Source organism: Nomascus leucogenys, chromosome 21 (assembly GCF_006542625.1).
Source record: "Nomascus leucogenys isolate Asia chromosome 21, Asia_NLE_v1, whole genome shotgun sequence".
Taxonomy (NCBI): Eukaryota; Metazoa; Chordata; class Mammalia; order Primates; family Hylobatidae; genus Nomascus; species Nomascus leucogenys.
The window spans coordinates 71,195,986-71,213,120 of NC_044401.1; the positions used below are offsets into that span (position 1 = coordinate 71,195,986).

Here is a 17,135-nt window from a genome sequence, read left to right on the forward strand (position 1 = left end):
AGCAATTTGCCCACCTCAGTCTCCCAAAGTGCCTGGATTACAGGCGTGAGCTACCACACCTGGCCAGGAAGGAACACGTTTATTGAACATAGGCAAGTGCCTTCATAGCATTCTATTGTAATATACCCAAGAATCCTGTGCAACAGGTCACTATTCATATTTTTATAATATGGAAACCCAGGCTCATAAAGGTTAGTTTATCTAAGACCACAAAACTCCTAGGAACAGGGAGACCTGGGACTGAATGCAGTTCTAAAGGCCAAACCTTATTACTGCAAATCATAGGCCTAGAGTTGATTGGTTGGTTGGCATTTTTTATTTTTATTCTAGGTATGTACTGGCTGCCTGTGTACTAGCTCTAGTAAAATGATGGGCAGCTAGGTGATCTTCCTAAATCTCAGTTTCCTTATCTGTAAATTAGAGTACCAACATCTTGGGTGCTATGAAGACTAAATGAGTTTGTGTAGGTAAAATGCTTCCACTTGTCACACACAGAAAGTGTCTAGGATGGCCACCTTAAGAGCCCAAAGTGGATGGGCGCTGTGGCTGACGCCTGTATTCCTGGCACTTTAGGAGGCCAACACCGGCCGATTGCCTGAGCTCAGGAGTTTGAGGCCAACCTGGGCAACATGGTGAAACCCTGTCTCTAGTAAAAATACAAAAAATTAGCCAAGCATGGTGGTGCATGCCTGTAATCCCAGCTACTCAGGAGGTTGAGGCAGGAGAATCACTTGAACCCAGGAGGCAGAGGTTGCAGTGAGCCGAGATCACCCCACTGCACTCCAGCCTGGACGACAGAGCGAGACTCTGTCTCAATAAATGAATACACAAATAAAAGCCCAAGGAATATCTTTTATCATCCTATGAAAGAGGAGCTGAGAGGTCTGAGGAAGCTGGGGACCAGAGATGGTGTAGAAATGCGTGCTCGCACCTGAACCCCCCTGAAGGCGCTAGAAATGCATGAAGCCTAGAAATGCATGCTCACACCTAAACCCCCATGAAGGCCTTCTTTGCATGCTCACACCTGTAGCCCTGTGAAGGAGCTTCTTAGGATGAAGGATGGGCGAACAACTTCCCACCTCTCACAGAAACAGTGGGAGGCATCCCTAGCTTTGGCCAGAGGCCCGGAGAAAGGCTTATATAATTCTTTCAGTTCTCACTTTTCACTCTGTAAACAGCTGCAACCTGACTTGGTTTAAGGTCTGATCAAGAAAGGTTTAAATGGGGTAGGGAGGATATCCCACAAATGAAAGACCCTGTGGCATAGGAGGGGGGGAGAGCAAGGTCTGGCACAGCCAGCTGGGTGTTTCCTTTCCCGGCCCCTCCCTCCTCTTCCGTTTCTCCCTAGCTTTCCAATTTTCTCCTCTTCCTCTTCCTCCTCTTGTGCTCCGGCCTGCAGTTGTCCAGAGAACAAACCTCTGGTCCTGTAGATCTGTTGCCACCTACTGTGGGAACTTTGGTAAGTTTTCAACCTTAAATGGGTCTCGTTTCTCTCATCTGTGCATTTAGGGGTTGGACCAAATGAATTCACCTCGCTTACCTGGCTGGTTGGAGCTGCTGTCTTTTAAGTTTAGTCTGGATGGGTAGAAAGTGAAGAGGGCTTTTTCTTTTAGCTGTTATGCAGTTAGCTCAGTCTGTACTCAGTTTTTTGGAACTGATTTCCGATAATCAGGAGTGGCATTGGGCATTGAATGGAACTTGAGCTGTAGCTTTCTGCCTTTGCATATGATTGACTGTGAATGAAAGTGTCAGCTTGTTTCTTCTTTTCTTCATCCCATCCCAGGCCTTAGTATCCCCTAACAGTAACAGAGATAACTCATCCAGGGTAGAGATCTTACTTTGAACTTTTTGAGTCAGTATAAAAAGTGGGGCTTCAGGAATACCTTGTGTGGTTTAAGGAGCTTTAATTGATATATTGGACTTCTCACTGTAGCAGTTTGCACTCCCTGTTTTAAGGTTCTGCTGAAAATGACTGGAGTCTGGTTTTGCAGCTCATGTAAAAGTGTTTTTTAAAAACTAAATTTGGGGATGGGCACGGTGGCTCATGCCTGTAATCCCAGCACTTTGGGAGGCCGAGGCGGGCGGATTATTTGAGGTCAGGAGTTCCAGACCAGCCTGGCCAACATGGTGAAACTCCATCTCTACTAAACATATAAAAATTACCTGGGCATCGTGGCAGGTGCCTATAGTCCCAGCTACTTGGGAGGTTGAGGCAGGAGAATCGCTTGAACCCAGGAGGCGGAGCTTGCAGTGAGCCGAGATTGTGCCACTGCACTCCAGCTTGGGCAACAGAGCTAGACTCCATCTCGGGGAAAAAAAAAAACAAAACCCAAAACAACAACAACAACAAAACCCTAAATTTGGTGTCCTCGCTACTAAGGGACAACTAGGCTATGGTTTTTGTTTGGTTTGTTCTGGTTTGGTATGATTCAAGAAACACTGCTAAGACATTAAGTCTTGTTATCTATGTTCAGATCCTTGAAGTGGTTAATCCAGTTTGGGGTTAATCCAGTTTGATGTAGTTTAAAAAGGCAGACTGTCATCACCTAAGCAATACATATTTTGGTGGAGTTAATCAGTGGCTACCATAATGATCAATGCTGAAGCCTCAAAGTTAAAATCTTTCCTCTGCTCCTTCCCTATTTCCTGTCCCCTCTTCCTAGAATCCTGGAGAAGTCAGGCAAAGCTGTTAAAACACAGGTTTGGAGTCGCATTTGCTTTGCGAGTTTAAATTGCTTAATCTCTCTTAACTCTCTGTTTTCACATCCATGAAATAGGGACACTGATGTTAATAGCATAATATGCCTGTACAGAAAGGGGTTAGCCCTCTCTCTGCCACCTGGTAATACCCAGTGAGAGAGCTGTTGTCCCTTAGAAGTATTTCTCTTTTTTTTTCTTTTCTTTTTTTAATTTGATATGGAGTCTCCCTCTGTTGTCCAGGCTGGAGTACAGTGGCATGGTCTGGGCTCACAGCAACCTCTGCCTCCCAGGCTCAAGCGATTCTTCTGCATCAGCCTCCTGAGTAGCTGGGATTACAGGCACCCGCCACCACACCCAGCTAATTTTTGTATTTTTAGTAGAGACAGGGTTTCACCTCAAAGCCAGGCTGGTCTTGAACTCCTGACCTCAGGTGATCCACCCACCTCTGCCTCCCAAAGTACTGGGATTACAGGCATAAGCCACTGCGCCTGGCCCTTTAGAAGTATTTCTTTTGGCGGATTAGATGACAGCACTCATGTTTTGTCACTGCTAGGTCAGGTCACTTGCTAGAGTCTCCTAAAACAAACCTCCTGAGTTGTCCACCCAAAAGCTTTGCTCAGGCTCCCTGACCATCTCTACAATTTAAGGAGTTGATTACAGTCTCCTTCTTGAAAATATTATTATTATTATTATTATTATCATTATTATTATTTGAGACAGGGTCTGGCTCTGTCACCCAGGCTGGAGTGCAGTGGCATGAGATTGGCTCACTGCAATCTCATGGGTTCAAGCAATTCTCCGCCTCCTGAGTTCAAGCAATTCTCCTGCCTCAGCCTCCTGAGTAACTGGGACTACAGGCACACACCACCACACCCGGCTAATTTTTTGTATTTTTAGTAGAGGTGGGGTTTCACCATGTTGGCCAGGCTGGTCTGGAACTGTTGACCTCAAGTGATCTGCCGGCCTCAGCCTCCCAAAGTGCTGGGATTACAGGCATGAGCCACCACACCTAGCCAAAATCTCTGTTTTATGTTGTGTTTATCCTATTGCAGTGGTTCTTAAGCCCTTTGTTGAAAGCAGATTGCTGAGCCGCACCCTCAGCCTTTCTGATCCAGTAGGTCTGGGGTGGAGCCTAAGATTTGCCTTTCCAGCAAGTCATCTGATAATGTTGATGCTGCCAGTCAGGGTACGAGGGTACAGTGATAATCACTGTTTTCTTGTGTTTGTCACCTTTAATATTGCTTTACCTAGGAATCGGTAGAGAGAAACTTACTGTTAGAAATTTCTAGTTAAGTCCAGCAGATAGTAAGCTGAATTCATCATTGAAGGCCAGGTTCTGCAAATAACTGAAAGAAACATGATATTCTTTTTCAATAAAGGGCAACTTGAAGGTAAGCTAGCCAGTGAAAAGCTCGTAAACTGCTAATCACCCAGGTCTTGATCAGTGCCCATAGATTAGTTGAGGAAATTGGTGTTTATTAATAGTAACCAAGATCCTTTTTAGTAATTACTTGTTTGTGCAATCTGTCATCCTTCAATAGAAGATCCAGCTCAAATGGTTCGATTGATAGTTAGGTTGGCACCTGTTACACCTATTTAACAGAAATTCAATGCACTTTTTTTTTTTTTTTTTTGAGGCAGGGTCTCACTCTGTCACCCAGGCTGGAGGGCACTGGCATGATCTCAGCTCACTGCAGCCTCCACCTCCAGTTTAAGCATTTCTCCTGCCTCAGCCTCCTGAGTAGCTGGGACTACAGGCATGCGCCACCAGGCCCAGCTAATTTTTGTATTTTTAGTAGAGATGGAGTTTCACCATTTGGCCAGGCTGGTCTGGAGCTCCTGACCTCAAGTGATCTGCTTGCCTCAGCCTCCCTAAATGTTGGGATTACAGGCATGAGCTACTACGCCCGGCCTAAATAAACTTTTGTAGCTGCTATGATCACTAATCCTGTCCCATTCCTTCAGTATATTTCAGAACCTTGATGGGTCATCACAGGTTTCTAGTAAGCATAGACAAAGAAATGACTTCTTATGTAGGCCTATACAAGGCAACACCAGAAGACTGGCAAATGTTTCCAATTAGCTCCATTCCTAATAACAGTAAATCTTTGGTTTGCATGGGACACAGCACTAAATAGAGTTCTCAGCTGTGATGATTTGCCGAAATCCTGGGAGGCCCCTGTCATGATCTTTTAATTTCTGATGATATATAAGCTGTATGGTACATTTTCACTTAATAACAGGCTTTAGACTTTACTGAGCATACAAATAGGCAGTTAACTATGGCTTTTTTACGTCCACATATTCATTTTCTGAAATAAGGATTTTGAGTTACGATTATGTGTGGGTGAAAAAAACTCCAGTCCCAAGTTAATCTTTTTTTTGAGACAGGGTCTCACTCTGTCACCCAGGCTGGAGTGCAGTAGGCAATCATAGCTCATTGCAGCCTCAACCTCCCTGGCTCAGGTGATTCTCCCACCTCAGCCTCCCAAGTAGCTGGGACTACAGGCGTGTGCCACCACACCCAACTGATTTTTCACAGAGACGAGGTTTTGTTCGTAGAGACGTATTGTTCGTAGAGACGAGGTTTTGCCATGTTCACCAGGCTGGTCTTGAACTCCTGGGCTCAAGTGATCCACCTCGCCTCCCAAAGTGCTGGGATTACAGGTGTGAGCCACTGCACCCAGCCCCAAGTTAACTTTCAAAACAGCTTAGGTTTAGAAAGCGAAGCTTCTGTAGCTGTTTCCACTTGGATATTATATTTAACATGAATTTTTTATGCACCCTTGGTTTGGGTTTCAGGTAAGGAAGCGCTTTGCTTGGAGAAGAAAAGTGAAATGCAGGGCTGGTGTGGTGGTTCATGCCTGTAATCCCAGTACTTTGAGAAGCCAAGATGGGAGGATCACTTGAGCCTAGGGGTTTGAAACCAGCCTGGACAACAAAGGGAGACCTCATCGCTACAAAAAAAAAAAAAAAAAAAAGTAAAATTTGCGACTTTGGGGCTTGGGCTTTTTTTTTTTTTTTTTTTCCTAAGCTGTTCTACAAATGCAGGATGTCCCCACACCAAGCATATACAGCAAGGGTCTTAGTTTTCTCTAGGAAGTGCTAGCATGCCCAGTATGCTAATTGCCTGCACTCCCTTCTACTCCGGTCTCTGATAGTGGGTGGCTGATTGTTGCTGTGTGCAAGCCCAGAATTGGCCACAAGCAGGTGCACCCATTTGCTGGGGGTGGCTTTTTCCACACAAGTGCTCCAGCACACACAAAGGGTAGCTTCAGTTTTGCCAGCCATGTGGCTTTCTCAAAAATGAGTGGGGTTGGCACATTCCGTCAGGGTACTTGGGGTCAGTAAAGAAAAACAACAGCCCATGAAAGGGGGCTTCAGAATGACCAAAGGAATTGTTGCCTGAGAAATAGTTGTAGTAGTTAAATAGAGGGTCACGGGCAGCTTCCTTCTGGCAAGTTATCGAAAGAGGAATCTGGAATGCCTAAGGGAGGAGTTCAGCCTAGATAATCAGATAAAATGCAAGCATGTTCTTCATTGTGACATCTGAATTCCTGCTGAAATTATGGAGAGAAGCAGTTTCTGGTTTGGTCACTGAGAAGTAGCAAGTGATGTAGATTTATGGGCATTCTCTCTGGCTAGGACCCGGAGAAACCAGTCCCTCATGGCAGTTCTGGTCAAGTGCATCTTTAAAATAACATATCTGTTGCCATTAGGGTCAGGAATGTCCAGTCAGGTTGAGTGTATTTATTGCTGGTGAAAGGCAGAGACATCCCGATTGAGGCTTGTTCACCTCCCCTACTACTTTTGGGCCCTCCCTCTGAACTCTGAGGTTGATCCTGACTCATAAATCATGCCTCCTGCCCAGCCGGCCGGGGAGGGGCCTTCTGTGCAGAAGCCAGACCTGGCTGCTCCTACAAGCTCCATAGATCCCTTGCAGCCTCAGGCTCCCAGACAAATTCCCCAGGAGGATGAACAAATAAGCACTCAGCTACTGCCAGTCCCCTCAAACGTGAAATCCTGTTTGATCCTAAACTCTGAAAATGATCGAGCTTAACCTTCTAGAATAATGTGCCAGTGTCTCTAACATCTCAGTGGATTCATTTTTGGTTCAGCAGGTTCTAACCTCTTGCGTTACCATTGCAGCACCTCCCCATAACAGGGCAGTGAGCTTGAACTTCGGCTTTCCCCACATCCACTCAACTGGCCATACTTGATTCCATTTTTGTTGTGAATTATATCACATAGAATAATGCATAAAACATGTATATTGATATAAAGAACAAATTAGAAGGATGCAGCTGGGCCGGGCACAGTGGCTCACGCCTGTAATCCCAGAACTTTGGGAGGCGGAGGCGGGCGGATCACCTGAGGTCAGGAGTTCGAGAATAGCCTGGCCAACATGGCGAAACCCCGTCTCTACTAAAAATACAAAAATTAGCTGGGCATGGTAGCACACACCTGTAGTTCCACCTACTGGGAGGGCCGAGGCAGGAGAATCGCTTAAACCCAGAAGGCGGAGGTTGCAGTTAGCCAAGATTGTGCCACTGCGCTCCAGCCTGGGTGACGGAGTCTCGGAGGAAAAAGAAGGATGCAGCAGTACAACCACAGCCAGTGAGGAATGTTGCCAGGATCCGAGAAGCCTCCTGCCCCTCATTGTATATTGTGCTTTCCTACAATAAAATTCCCTCTTTCCTCATGGGCATTCTGACTGTATGGTACATATTTTCTTGCCTTTGTTTTGTTAAGCCTATAGCACTCAGTATTTCCAGGCTGTCTCACATCCAACAACTAACCAGCCCCAACCTTACTTAGCTTCCTAGATGAGACGAGATCAGGTGCTTGTCTTTCCTCATAGTTTGATCACCTATGTGTGACTCTTTCTAGTTTCATTTTGTTTGTTTTGGACCTTTATGTACATGAAGTAGTGATTGTTTCTTGTTTGGGGTCTTGTATGTTTGCTCAGTATGTGTGACATTCATGTTGTGTGTAGCTGTTGTCTATTTTCTTTGCTGCATAGTATTCTATTACATGAATACATTACAGTTTGAGCATCTGTACTGTTATGGGGTATTTGAGTTGGTCTTTTGTGTGAACAATGTTAGTGTAAATTTTTTTTTTTTTTTTTTTGAGACAGTCTTGCTCTGTCGCCCAGGCTGGGGTGCAGTGACATGATCTCAACTCACTGCAACCTCCACCTCCCGGGTTCAAGCGATTCTCCTGCCTCAGCTCCCAAGTAGCTGGGATTACAGGTGCCCACCACCATGCGTGGCTAATATTTATTTATTTATTTATTTTTATTTTTATATTTTTTTGAGAAGGAGTCTCTCTCTGTTGTCCAGACTGGAGTCCAGTGGCGCGATTTCGGCTCACTGCAAGCTGCGCCTCCTGGGTTCACGCCATTCTCCTGCCTCAGCCTTCTGTGTAGCTGGGACTACAGGCGCCCGCCACTGCGCGCAGCTAATTTTTTGTATTTTTAGTAGAGATGGGATTTCACAGTGTTAGCCAGGATGGTCTTGATCTCCTGACCTTGTGGTCCGCCCGCCTCGGCCTTCCAAAGTGCTGGGATTACAGGCGTGAGCCACCGCACCCAGCCTAATTTTCATATTTTTTTAACAGACTTGGGGTTTCACTGTGTTGGTCAGACTGGTCTCAAACTCCTGACCTCAGGTGATCCACCCACCTCGGTCTCCCAAAGTGCTGGAATTACAGGTGTGAGCCACCGTGCCTGGCCCTAAATCTTATTCTTGTATAGAAGTTTCTCTAGGGAATATACCTAGCAGGGGATTACTGGATTATAGGGTATGCAAATTTCCAAAATGATTGTACCAGTTGACACTCTTACTAGTAATGGATGAGAGTTCCTATTGCACTACATCTCCACATAAACTAGATCTTGTTGGAGTTTTAAAAGTTTGGTAGTCACCAGACGTGGTGGCTCATGCCTGTAATCCCAGCACTTTGGGAGGCCGAGGCAGGTGGATCACGAGGTCGGTAGTTCAAGATCAGCCTGGCCAACTTGGTGAAACCCCCGTCTCTACTAAAAATACAAAAAAATTAGCCGGGTGTGGCGGCGGGCACCTGTAATCCCAGCTACTCGGGAGGCTGAGGCAGAGAATTGCTTGAACCTGGGAGGCAGAGGTTGCAGTGAGCCAAGATCATGTCACTGCACTCCAGCCTGGGTGACAGAGCGAGACTCCATCTCAAAAAAAAAAAAAAAAGTTTGATAGTCTGGCCGGGTGCAGTCTCTCTCTTGATCATGAGGTCAAGAGATAGAGACCATCCTGGCCAACATGGTGAAACCCTGTTTCTACGAAAATACAAAAAGTAGCCAGGCATGGTGGCGTGCACCTGTAGTCCTAGCTACTCCGGAGGCTGAGGCAGGAGAATCACTTGAACCCAGGTCCTTGTTAAGGACCAAACAAGATCGCACCACTGCACTGCAGCCTGGTGACAGAGTGAGACTTCGTTGTGTATTGGTAATTAACTGAGGATTTAATTTGCATTTCCATGATACCTTATGAAGTTGAACACTTTTTTTCTGTTGGCCATTTGGATTTCTACTTCTATACACTGCTTGTTGAAGAGTTTAACCCATTTTTCTGCCAGGGTATCTGTCTCAGTCATCTTTTGATTATTCTGCTGGCTTTCTCTTTTAGTGTTATAGTCACTTCCACAGCTCAACCACTTTAAATATCGGTGATGGCTTGCTGGAAAATTCCTATATTAAACAGGTTCTTATAGGAAAGTGATGTTATATATTCACAAGGGATATTTTGCAATAGTACAAATGACCAGATTTGGAGGATTAACAGGAGCCTTTTCTAATGTGAAGAAATAAGGCCATGTTCTCCCCTGAGAATGTAACTTTGGGGGACTGGCCATGGTGGCTTGTGTCTGTAATCCCAGCACTTTGGGAAGCTAAGGCAGAAGAATTGCTGGAGGCCAGGAGTTTGAGATCAGCCAGCTCAACATAGTGAGACCCCATCTGTATGAAAAATTAAAAAATTAGCCAGACATGGTGGCACGCAGCTGTGATTCTAACTACTTGGGAGGTTGAGATGGGAGGATCACTTGAGCCCTGGAGGTTGAGGCTGCAGTGAGCCATGATTAAGCCACTGCACTCCAGCCTAGGCAGCAGAACAAGACCCAGCCTCAAAAAAAAAAAAAAAAAAAAAAAAAAAAAAAGCAAACAAAAAAAACCGTGATTTTGAGGGATAGTCAAGATTTCTCAAGTAGTGAGACAAGTAATTTGCCTAAATTACTTGTCTCCTTTAATCATTCACTACTGACAATTTGCAGTTAGCAAATTATCTGATTATTTGAAACTAGAAACCAAGAAGCTGAGAAGGCATCTTCTCTCCATTCTTTTTTGTTTTTTTTAATAAGAGAGTCTCACTCTGTTGCCCAGGCTGTAATATACTGGTGCAATCGTAACTCACTAGAGCCTTGAACTCCTGGGCTCCAGTGGTCCACTTCAGTCTCCCAAGTAGCCGAAACCACAGGCACGTGCCATGACACCTGGCTAATTTTTTAAAAATTTCTTGTAGAAACAAGGTCTCACTGTGTTGCCCAGGTTGGTCTCCAACTCCGGGGCTCAAGTGATCCTCCCGCCTCAGTCTCCCAAAGTGTTGGGATTATAGGCATGAGCCACCATGCCCAGCTAGCTCTGACTTACGTGAAGAGAAATTAACTAAAGTTTTGATCTCCATCACACACAGTCAAATCTGTATCTTATATGAAACGTGGGCAATGTTCTCCTCTCTTCATAGTTCACACCATGTCTCAGTGTCCCCAGGTCTGATGGTGAGTTTGACTTACATTTCTCAGCTCGCTTACCCAGTTGATTTTCTTTTTTTTTTTGAGACAGAGTCTGGCTCTGTCCCCCAGGCTGGAGTGCAGTGGCACCATCTCGGCTCACTGCAAGCTCTGCCTCCCGGGTTCACGCCATTCTCCTGCCTCAGCCTCCCGAGTAGCTGGGACTACAGGCGCCTGCCACCACGCCCTGCTAATTTTTTTGTATTTTTAGTAGAGACAGGGTTTCACGATGTTGGCCAGGATGGTCTCGAAGTCCTGACCTCGTGATCCGCCCACCTCGGTCTCCCAAAGTGCTAAGATTACAGGCTTGAGCCACCGTGCCCGGCCACCCAGTTGATTTTCTAATGCCTGTCTCACTTGGCCCCTATTAGATATTTGTATCTGAGATGTCTAATATTCAGAGTGACATAAGAGAAAAATTCTGTAAGTCTAAAGGATATGGTTTATAGTGTATTAGGGTAGAATTTTCAGGATTCTTCTAATTGAAGGCAGGGTTTCTCAGTCTCAGCGCTATTGACACTTTGGGCAGGATCATCCTTTGTTGTTGAGGGCTGTCCTGTGCGTTATACGAACTACCCACTAGAAGCCAGTAACACCTCCTTCCTCAGTTGTGACTATCAAAAATGCCGTCAAACATTGCTAAATGTCCCCTGAGGGGCAAAATTGCCCACGTTGAGAACCAATAATCTAAAGTATATTTCTTTCTTCTTTTTTCTTAACAAACATTTTTTGGAGCAGTTTTTGATTTACAGAAGAACTGAATGAAAAGTACAGAGAGTTCCTTTATACCCCCTCTCCCCACCCCCACTGTTTCCCCTATCATTAACATCTTGCATTAGTGTGGTACATTTGTCGCGAAAGTCTGTAATCAAATTAGGGTTCACTCTTTGTGTTGTACAGTTTTACAGGTTTTGTCGAATGCATAATGTCATATATCCACCATTACAATATCATACAGAATAGTTTCAGTGCCTAAAAATCTTCTGTGCTCCATCTTTTTAAGAATACTTTCTTTCTTTTTCTTTTTTTTTTTTTTTTTTTTGAGTCGAAGTCTCGCTCTTGTCCCCCAGGCTGGAGTGCAATGGTGCGATCTCGGCTCATTGCAACCTCCGCCTCCTGGGTTCAAGCGATTCCCCTGCCTCAGCCTCCCGAGTAGCTGGGATTATAGGTGGACTGCCAGCGCGCCCGGCTAATTTTTGTATTTTTAGTGGAGACGGGGTTTCACATGTTGGTCAGGCTGGTCTCGAACTCCTGACCTCAGGTGATCCCCCTGCCTTGGCCTCCTAAAGTGCTGGGATTATAGGCTGAGCCACTGTGCCCGGTTAAGAATACTTTTTTTCAAGGTAGTCTAAACTCTCCTTAAAATGATCTTAATCCACTTGCTTATTAATGCACGTTTTACTTGCTTCTCAATGATTGATTAGTACTCAAAAAAAGGTCTTAATGAATGAATATTCATCATTATCTCAGATACTGGCTCGTGATTAACCTTTAGTAATTTATTGATTTATTCGGCCAGAATTTCTAAACAAATAACATCTTATAACTGGAGTAGATTCTGATTGTGTATAGTTCAAATTACTCTTGAAAATCATTGGGAAAATGGTATGTTGAAGACTAAACTTCATCTTTCAATAAATCCAACACAGGTGGTATTTGTCTCCAGTTGAAACACACAGCTATTTCTTTAGGTACTAGATATAAAGATTACTTGAGTTTAGCAGACATGTATTAAATGCCTGAATGCTGGAAAAATTTCAGTGTCATGAGATACTTGTGCTTTGAGGGACGTAGGACTAAGGACAACAGCTTCAAATCACCTGTTTTGTGCTTACTCTCAACCATAAGCTTATTGAATGGAATGACAGATAAAATTTCTCCCTCACTTCTTTCCCCATTCTCCTTTCCCTTTGGGCTGACTGCATTTGTATGAGTTAAAAACAATTCCATCATATGACACTCATTCTACATATTTTTGTTAACTGAATAAATTATGATAAATACCAACTTCTGTTCCAGTGAGGTCTCCATTGCCACAAAATTAACTATAATCCAAGTAAGTGAATGCTAGGCTGGATTCTTGAAACATAGCCTATGGTTCACCTGGATCCAGAAAAAACAACACGCATGTGGTTGATGGGGATGATTCATAACACAATGTCCTGAATTTATCATTTTTGAATATATGCATGCGTTTGCCCTTCATTAAAAAAAAAATCACAATTTAGAAGTAAATGTATCTGACAGTTTTAGGTTTAAAAAAAAAAAGTAAATGTGGTACGCCAGACAGAACATAAAAGAGATTATTAAGAAAAATAAATATACTGGGAGTTGACAGCTGACCTTTAATATGAATGAATTGGATTGTGGTATATTTTGATTTTCAGGAAGCACAAACCAGTTTCCCAAGATTGTCAGTGTGGTTAAGCCATAACTCTCAGATTTCAAATGAATAGAGAGATTTATTCTTATGTAAGAACAGGAGCCAAGTGACTTTTTATTTCCTGTAGTAATTTGGAAAGCTAGATCTTTCACCTGTAGGAAAGCCCACAGCCCTGGCTTTGAAATGTAATAGCAACAAGGAATGGTTCAATGTTTGGTCCTCCAGCTGGGGGGCTCGTCTACTTAAATAGATAATAATAGTATCTACTGCAGGGGAATGCCTGTGGTGAGCCTTACATGAGGCAAATAATGCCCAAGAAGTGTGTTGCATAGTATCTGGCATTTGGGAGCCTTTCATCGAAGGGTAGCTAGTGGTAAAGATAGGAAGAAGTGGAAGGTAGGAAGAGTTAGCATTATGCTGTTAGATGAACACCAGTTTGATCAGAATTTTGAGTAGCTACACTCTAATAGGCTCTAGATAATCATGTTCATTTCCTCATAGATTATATCCTTAAATACTCAGCAGTTAGAGTATTTTCTGTCATAACCACCTATGACTGGGTAGGTCATACCCGTTATTCTTTTTTTTTTTTTTGAGTTGGAGTCTCGCTCTGTCGCCCAGGCTGGAGTGCAGTGGCGCAATCTTGGCTCACTGCAAGCTGTGCCTCCCAGGTTCATGCCGTTCTCCAGCCTCAGCCTCCCAAGTAGCTGGGACTATAGGCACCCGCCACCAAACCTAGCTATTTTTTTTTTTTTTTTTTATTTTTAGTAGAGACGGGGTTTCACCGTGTTAGCCAGGATGGTCTCAATCTCCTGTTCTCATGATCCACCTGCCTTGGCCTCCCAAAGTGCTAGGATTACAGGCGTGAGCCACTGCGTCCGGCCTGTTCTCCCTTTTTTAAAATTCTGTAAAGACCACACCTTTCTCTTGACAACTAGAATTTTGCCGTTTTATAATTAGGTAATAGCTAACCTTACATGAGGTACATTTTAGTTCACTTAATGTGACTTAAGAGATACCTTGGGTTTCATTAGAAACACGTTTTCCAGTCATCTTCTATTCAGAGATTTCTGCAGATGGCTGAGTTGGTCTGCTTTGTTTCAGAGGGTTGTAAGGAAGTAACAGAAGAGTAATATAAAAGACTACATAAATCTTTTCATTGCAGTGATATCTATTATGAAAAATTGGTGATGTTATGTGAATGGTTTCATGATAACCAGTATTCCACCATGATGAATATTATGTAGACACTAAAGATAATTAGTAAGATACTGTAGGAACATGGAGAAAGTAGATAGTGAAATGTGAAGAATGTTCTGTAAAAGTACAGTGTGAAAAATGTACAATTATAATCATAGTTATGTGTAAAATAGACACATGCAGAAAATATTATAAACTTCAACATATCATCGTATAACTCAGTTGTTAAATTTGGGGGCTGCTTCTAGTTAGAGTCCATAGCCATGTGTATGTTGGCTCCAAAATGCTGTAGTTATTTTTTTTATCTCATTCATTTGGTGACCGGCTTGCATAATTTTTTGGATAACAGTACCTGACATTACCGTATTCCATTTCTTTTTAGTGATGAAAATGCCAGGAAAGATTTAAAGACATTACCAGCCTTTCCAACTAAAACTCTTCAGGAGCATCCATCCCTTGCCTACTGGTAAGCCAAATCCACATAACAAGTGACCCATTCTCATAGCCTCCATTCAGAACTACATGCTTTTCAGGGCATTAAAAGAAATATAAGTGAGAAAAATATCAAATTGCCAATCATTTATATAAAGTAACCATAGGTAGACCTTGATCCTTTCAGTGAAAGGATCTACTTGAAGCTTACTGGAGATCATTGTACCAAGACGTGTCTTGCAGTCATTTGCAAAGAGCACCTGGCTGATGTTTCTTTCAAGTGCATAAAATGTCTGTAGAGTATGTTCCTGGGTGAATATATAATATACAATATATGTGCAGTCACTGTGTAATGCAGCTTTAATCTAGCAGACTGCAATGTAAGTGTTATAAATTACAGATTTCCTTGGATCAAAGATTTTCATAATGACCAGAGGTTTCTACTACAGCTAGATATTGTATATATTGAGTTGGTTTAGTTGTTTGTGCTTTAATGAATCCATAGTATCCATTTTCATCCCACATTTTTTTTCTAAATTACGTTTTCCCTTAAAAACTTATATTCTTGTTAAATATATTCTCCTTGGTTTCAGTCTGAATCCTCAAGATGGTTTTTCTTTCCACTAAAATGTTACAAAATAAAGATTACAAAATAAATATTCAATATTGAGACATTTAGTATGAAGGTGGAAGTATATTCCCAAATATATAGTGAAAGTAAATACTAAGGCTACATAGCATCTTGACTCTGGAAACTTCTAACCATGTCATTTTCAAGTGATAGGTTTTTTGTTTGTTTGTTTTGTTTTTTTGAGACAGAGTCTTGCTCTGTCACTTAGGCTGGAGTGCGGTGGCGTGAACTGGGCTCACTGCAACCTCCACCTCCCTGGTTCAAGTGATTCTTGTGCCTCAGCTTCCCGAGTAGCGAGAATTATAGGCACCCTCCACCAGGCTCGGCTAATTTTTGTATTTTTAGTAGAGTCGGGGTTATATCCTGTTGATCAGACTGGTCTCAAACTCCTGCCCTCAGGCAATCTACCCGCCTCGGCCTCCCAAAATGCTGGGATTACAGGCGTGAGCCACCAGGCCTGGCCAAGCACGATAGTTTTTTTTATTTTTATTTTTATTTTTTTGAGACGGAGTCTCCCCATCGCCCAGGCTGGAGTATAATGGCACAATCTCTGCTCACTACAACCTTCGCCTCCTAGGTTCAAGCAATTCTCCTGCCTCAGCCTCCCAAATAGCTGAGATTACAGGCACGCGGCACAATGCCCAGCTAATTTTTTGTATCTTTAGTAGAGACGGGATTTCACCATGTTGGCCAGGTTGGTCTTGAACTCCTGACCTCGTGATCCACCTGCCTCGGCCTCCCAAAGTACTGAGATTACAGACATGAGCCACTGCACCCGGCCTTGATAGTTTTTTAATTTAAAAAATAAAGGCCGGGTGCGGTGGCTCACGCTTGTAATCCCAGCACTTTGGGAGGCTGAGGTGGGCGGATCACGAGGTCAGGCGATCGAGACCACGATGAAACCCCGTCTCTACTAAAAATACAAAAAATTAGCCGGGCGTGGTGGCGGGCGCCTGTAGTCCCAGCTACTCGGAGAGGCTGAGGCAGGAAAATGGCGTGAACCCGGGAGGCGGAGCTTGCAGTGAGCCGAGATGGCGCCACTGCACTCCAGCCTGGGCAACAGAGGGAGACTCCGTCTCGAAAAAAAAAAAAAAAAAAGACATTACTAATGACGAGTAGTCATGTGAAGATAGAAATACTTCATCTTCTAGGTTATACTTGAGATTTCCTTTGCAGTCAACAGGTTTTACTCTAGGGCAATAAAAAGATTTTCTCCTAAAGCAACACGTCTGTAAGTGGTGAGAGTAGAGTATTTTAGATTGCACACAGACTCAGAAGCAGTTTAAATTCTTTTAAAATCTTTCTGAATCATTCGACGAGAAAGTCTTTAATGCCTAACACTTGCTGATCTCCCTGTTTTAATCAAAGAGAGGATAGGCCTTATGCTCAAAATTTCTTCAATAATGTTCTACAGCTAACATTTAATATCATTATTTTATATGTATTATATTCCATCCAATTATGGCAAAAGATCATTTTCCATTTGAGAAATTGATACTGTTTCCTTTTCTAGTAAATTAAGGTTTTTGTTGTTTTTTGTTTTTGTGATAGAGTTTCGCTCTTGTTGCCCAGGCTAGAGTGCAATGGCGCAATCTCGGCTCACTGCAACCTCCACCTCTTGGGTTCAACTGATTCTCGTGCCTCAGCGTCCTAAGTAGCTGGGATTACAGGCATGCACCACCACAACCAGCTAATTTTGTATTTTCAGTAGAGACGAGGTTTCACCATGTTGGCCACGCTGGCCTCAAACTCCAGACCTCAGGTGATCTGCCTGCCTCAGCTTCCCAAAGTGCTGGGAATACAAGTATGAGCGACTGCACTTTAAGTCTTTTTTTTTTTTTGAGACGGATTTTCACTCTTGTCACCTAGGCTGGAGTGCAATGGCTCAATCTCGGCTCAGTGCAACCTCCACCTCCCAGGTTCAAGCAATTCTCCTGCCTCAGCCTCCTGAGTAGCTGGGACTACAGG

At 43.5% G+C, this 17,135-nt stretch overlaps 1 protein-coding gene across 1 annotated transcript in view; it reads left to right on the forward strand.

Moving 5' to 3' along the window:
- FRMD4B (FERM domain containing 4B) overlaps positions 1-17,135 on the forward strand; it is a 216,578-nt gene that overhangs the window by 147,128 nt on the left and 52,315 nt on the right. The window contains exon 8 of the mRNA XM_003264875.4: positions 14,487-14,570. Within this exon, the coding sequence (XP_003264923.2) occupies positions 14,487-14,570 (84 nt within the window). The remainder of the gene's footprint in view (positions 1-14,486; positions 14,571-17,135) is intronic.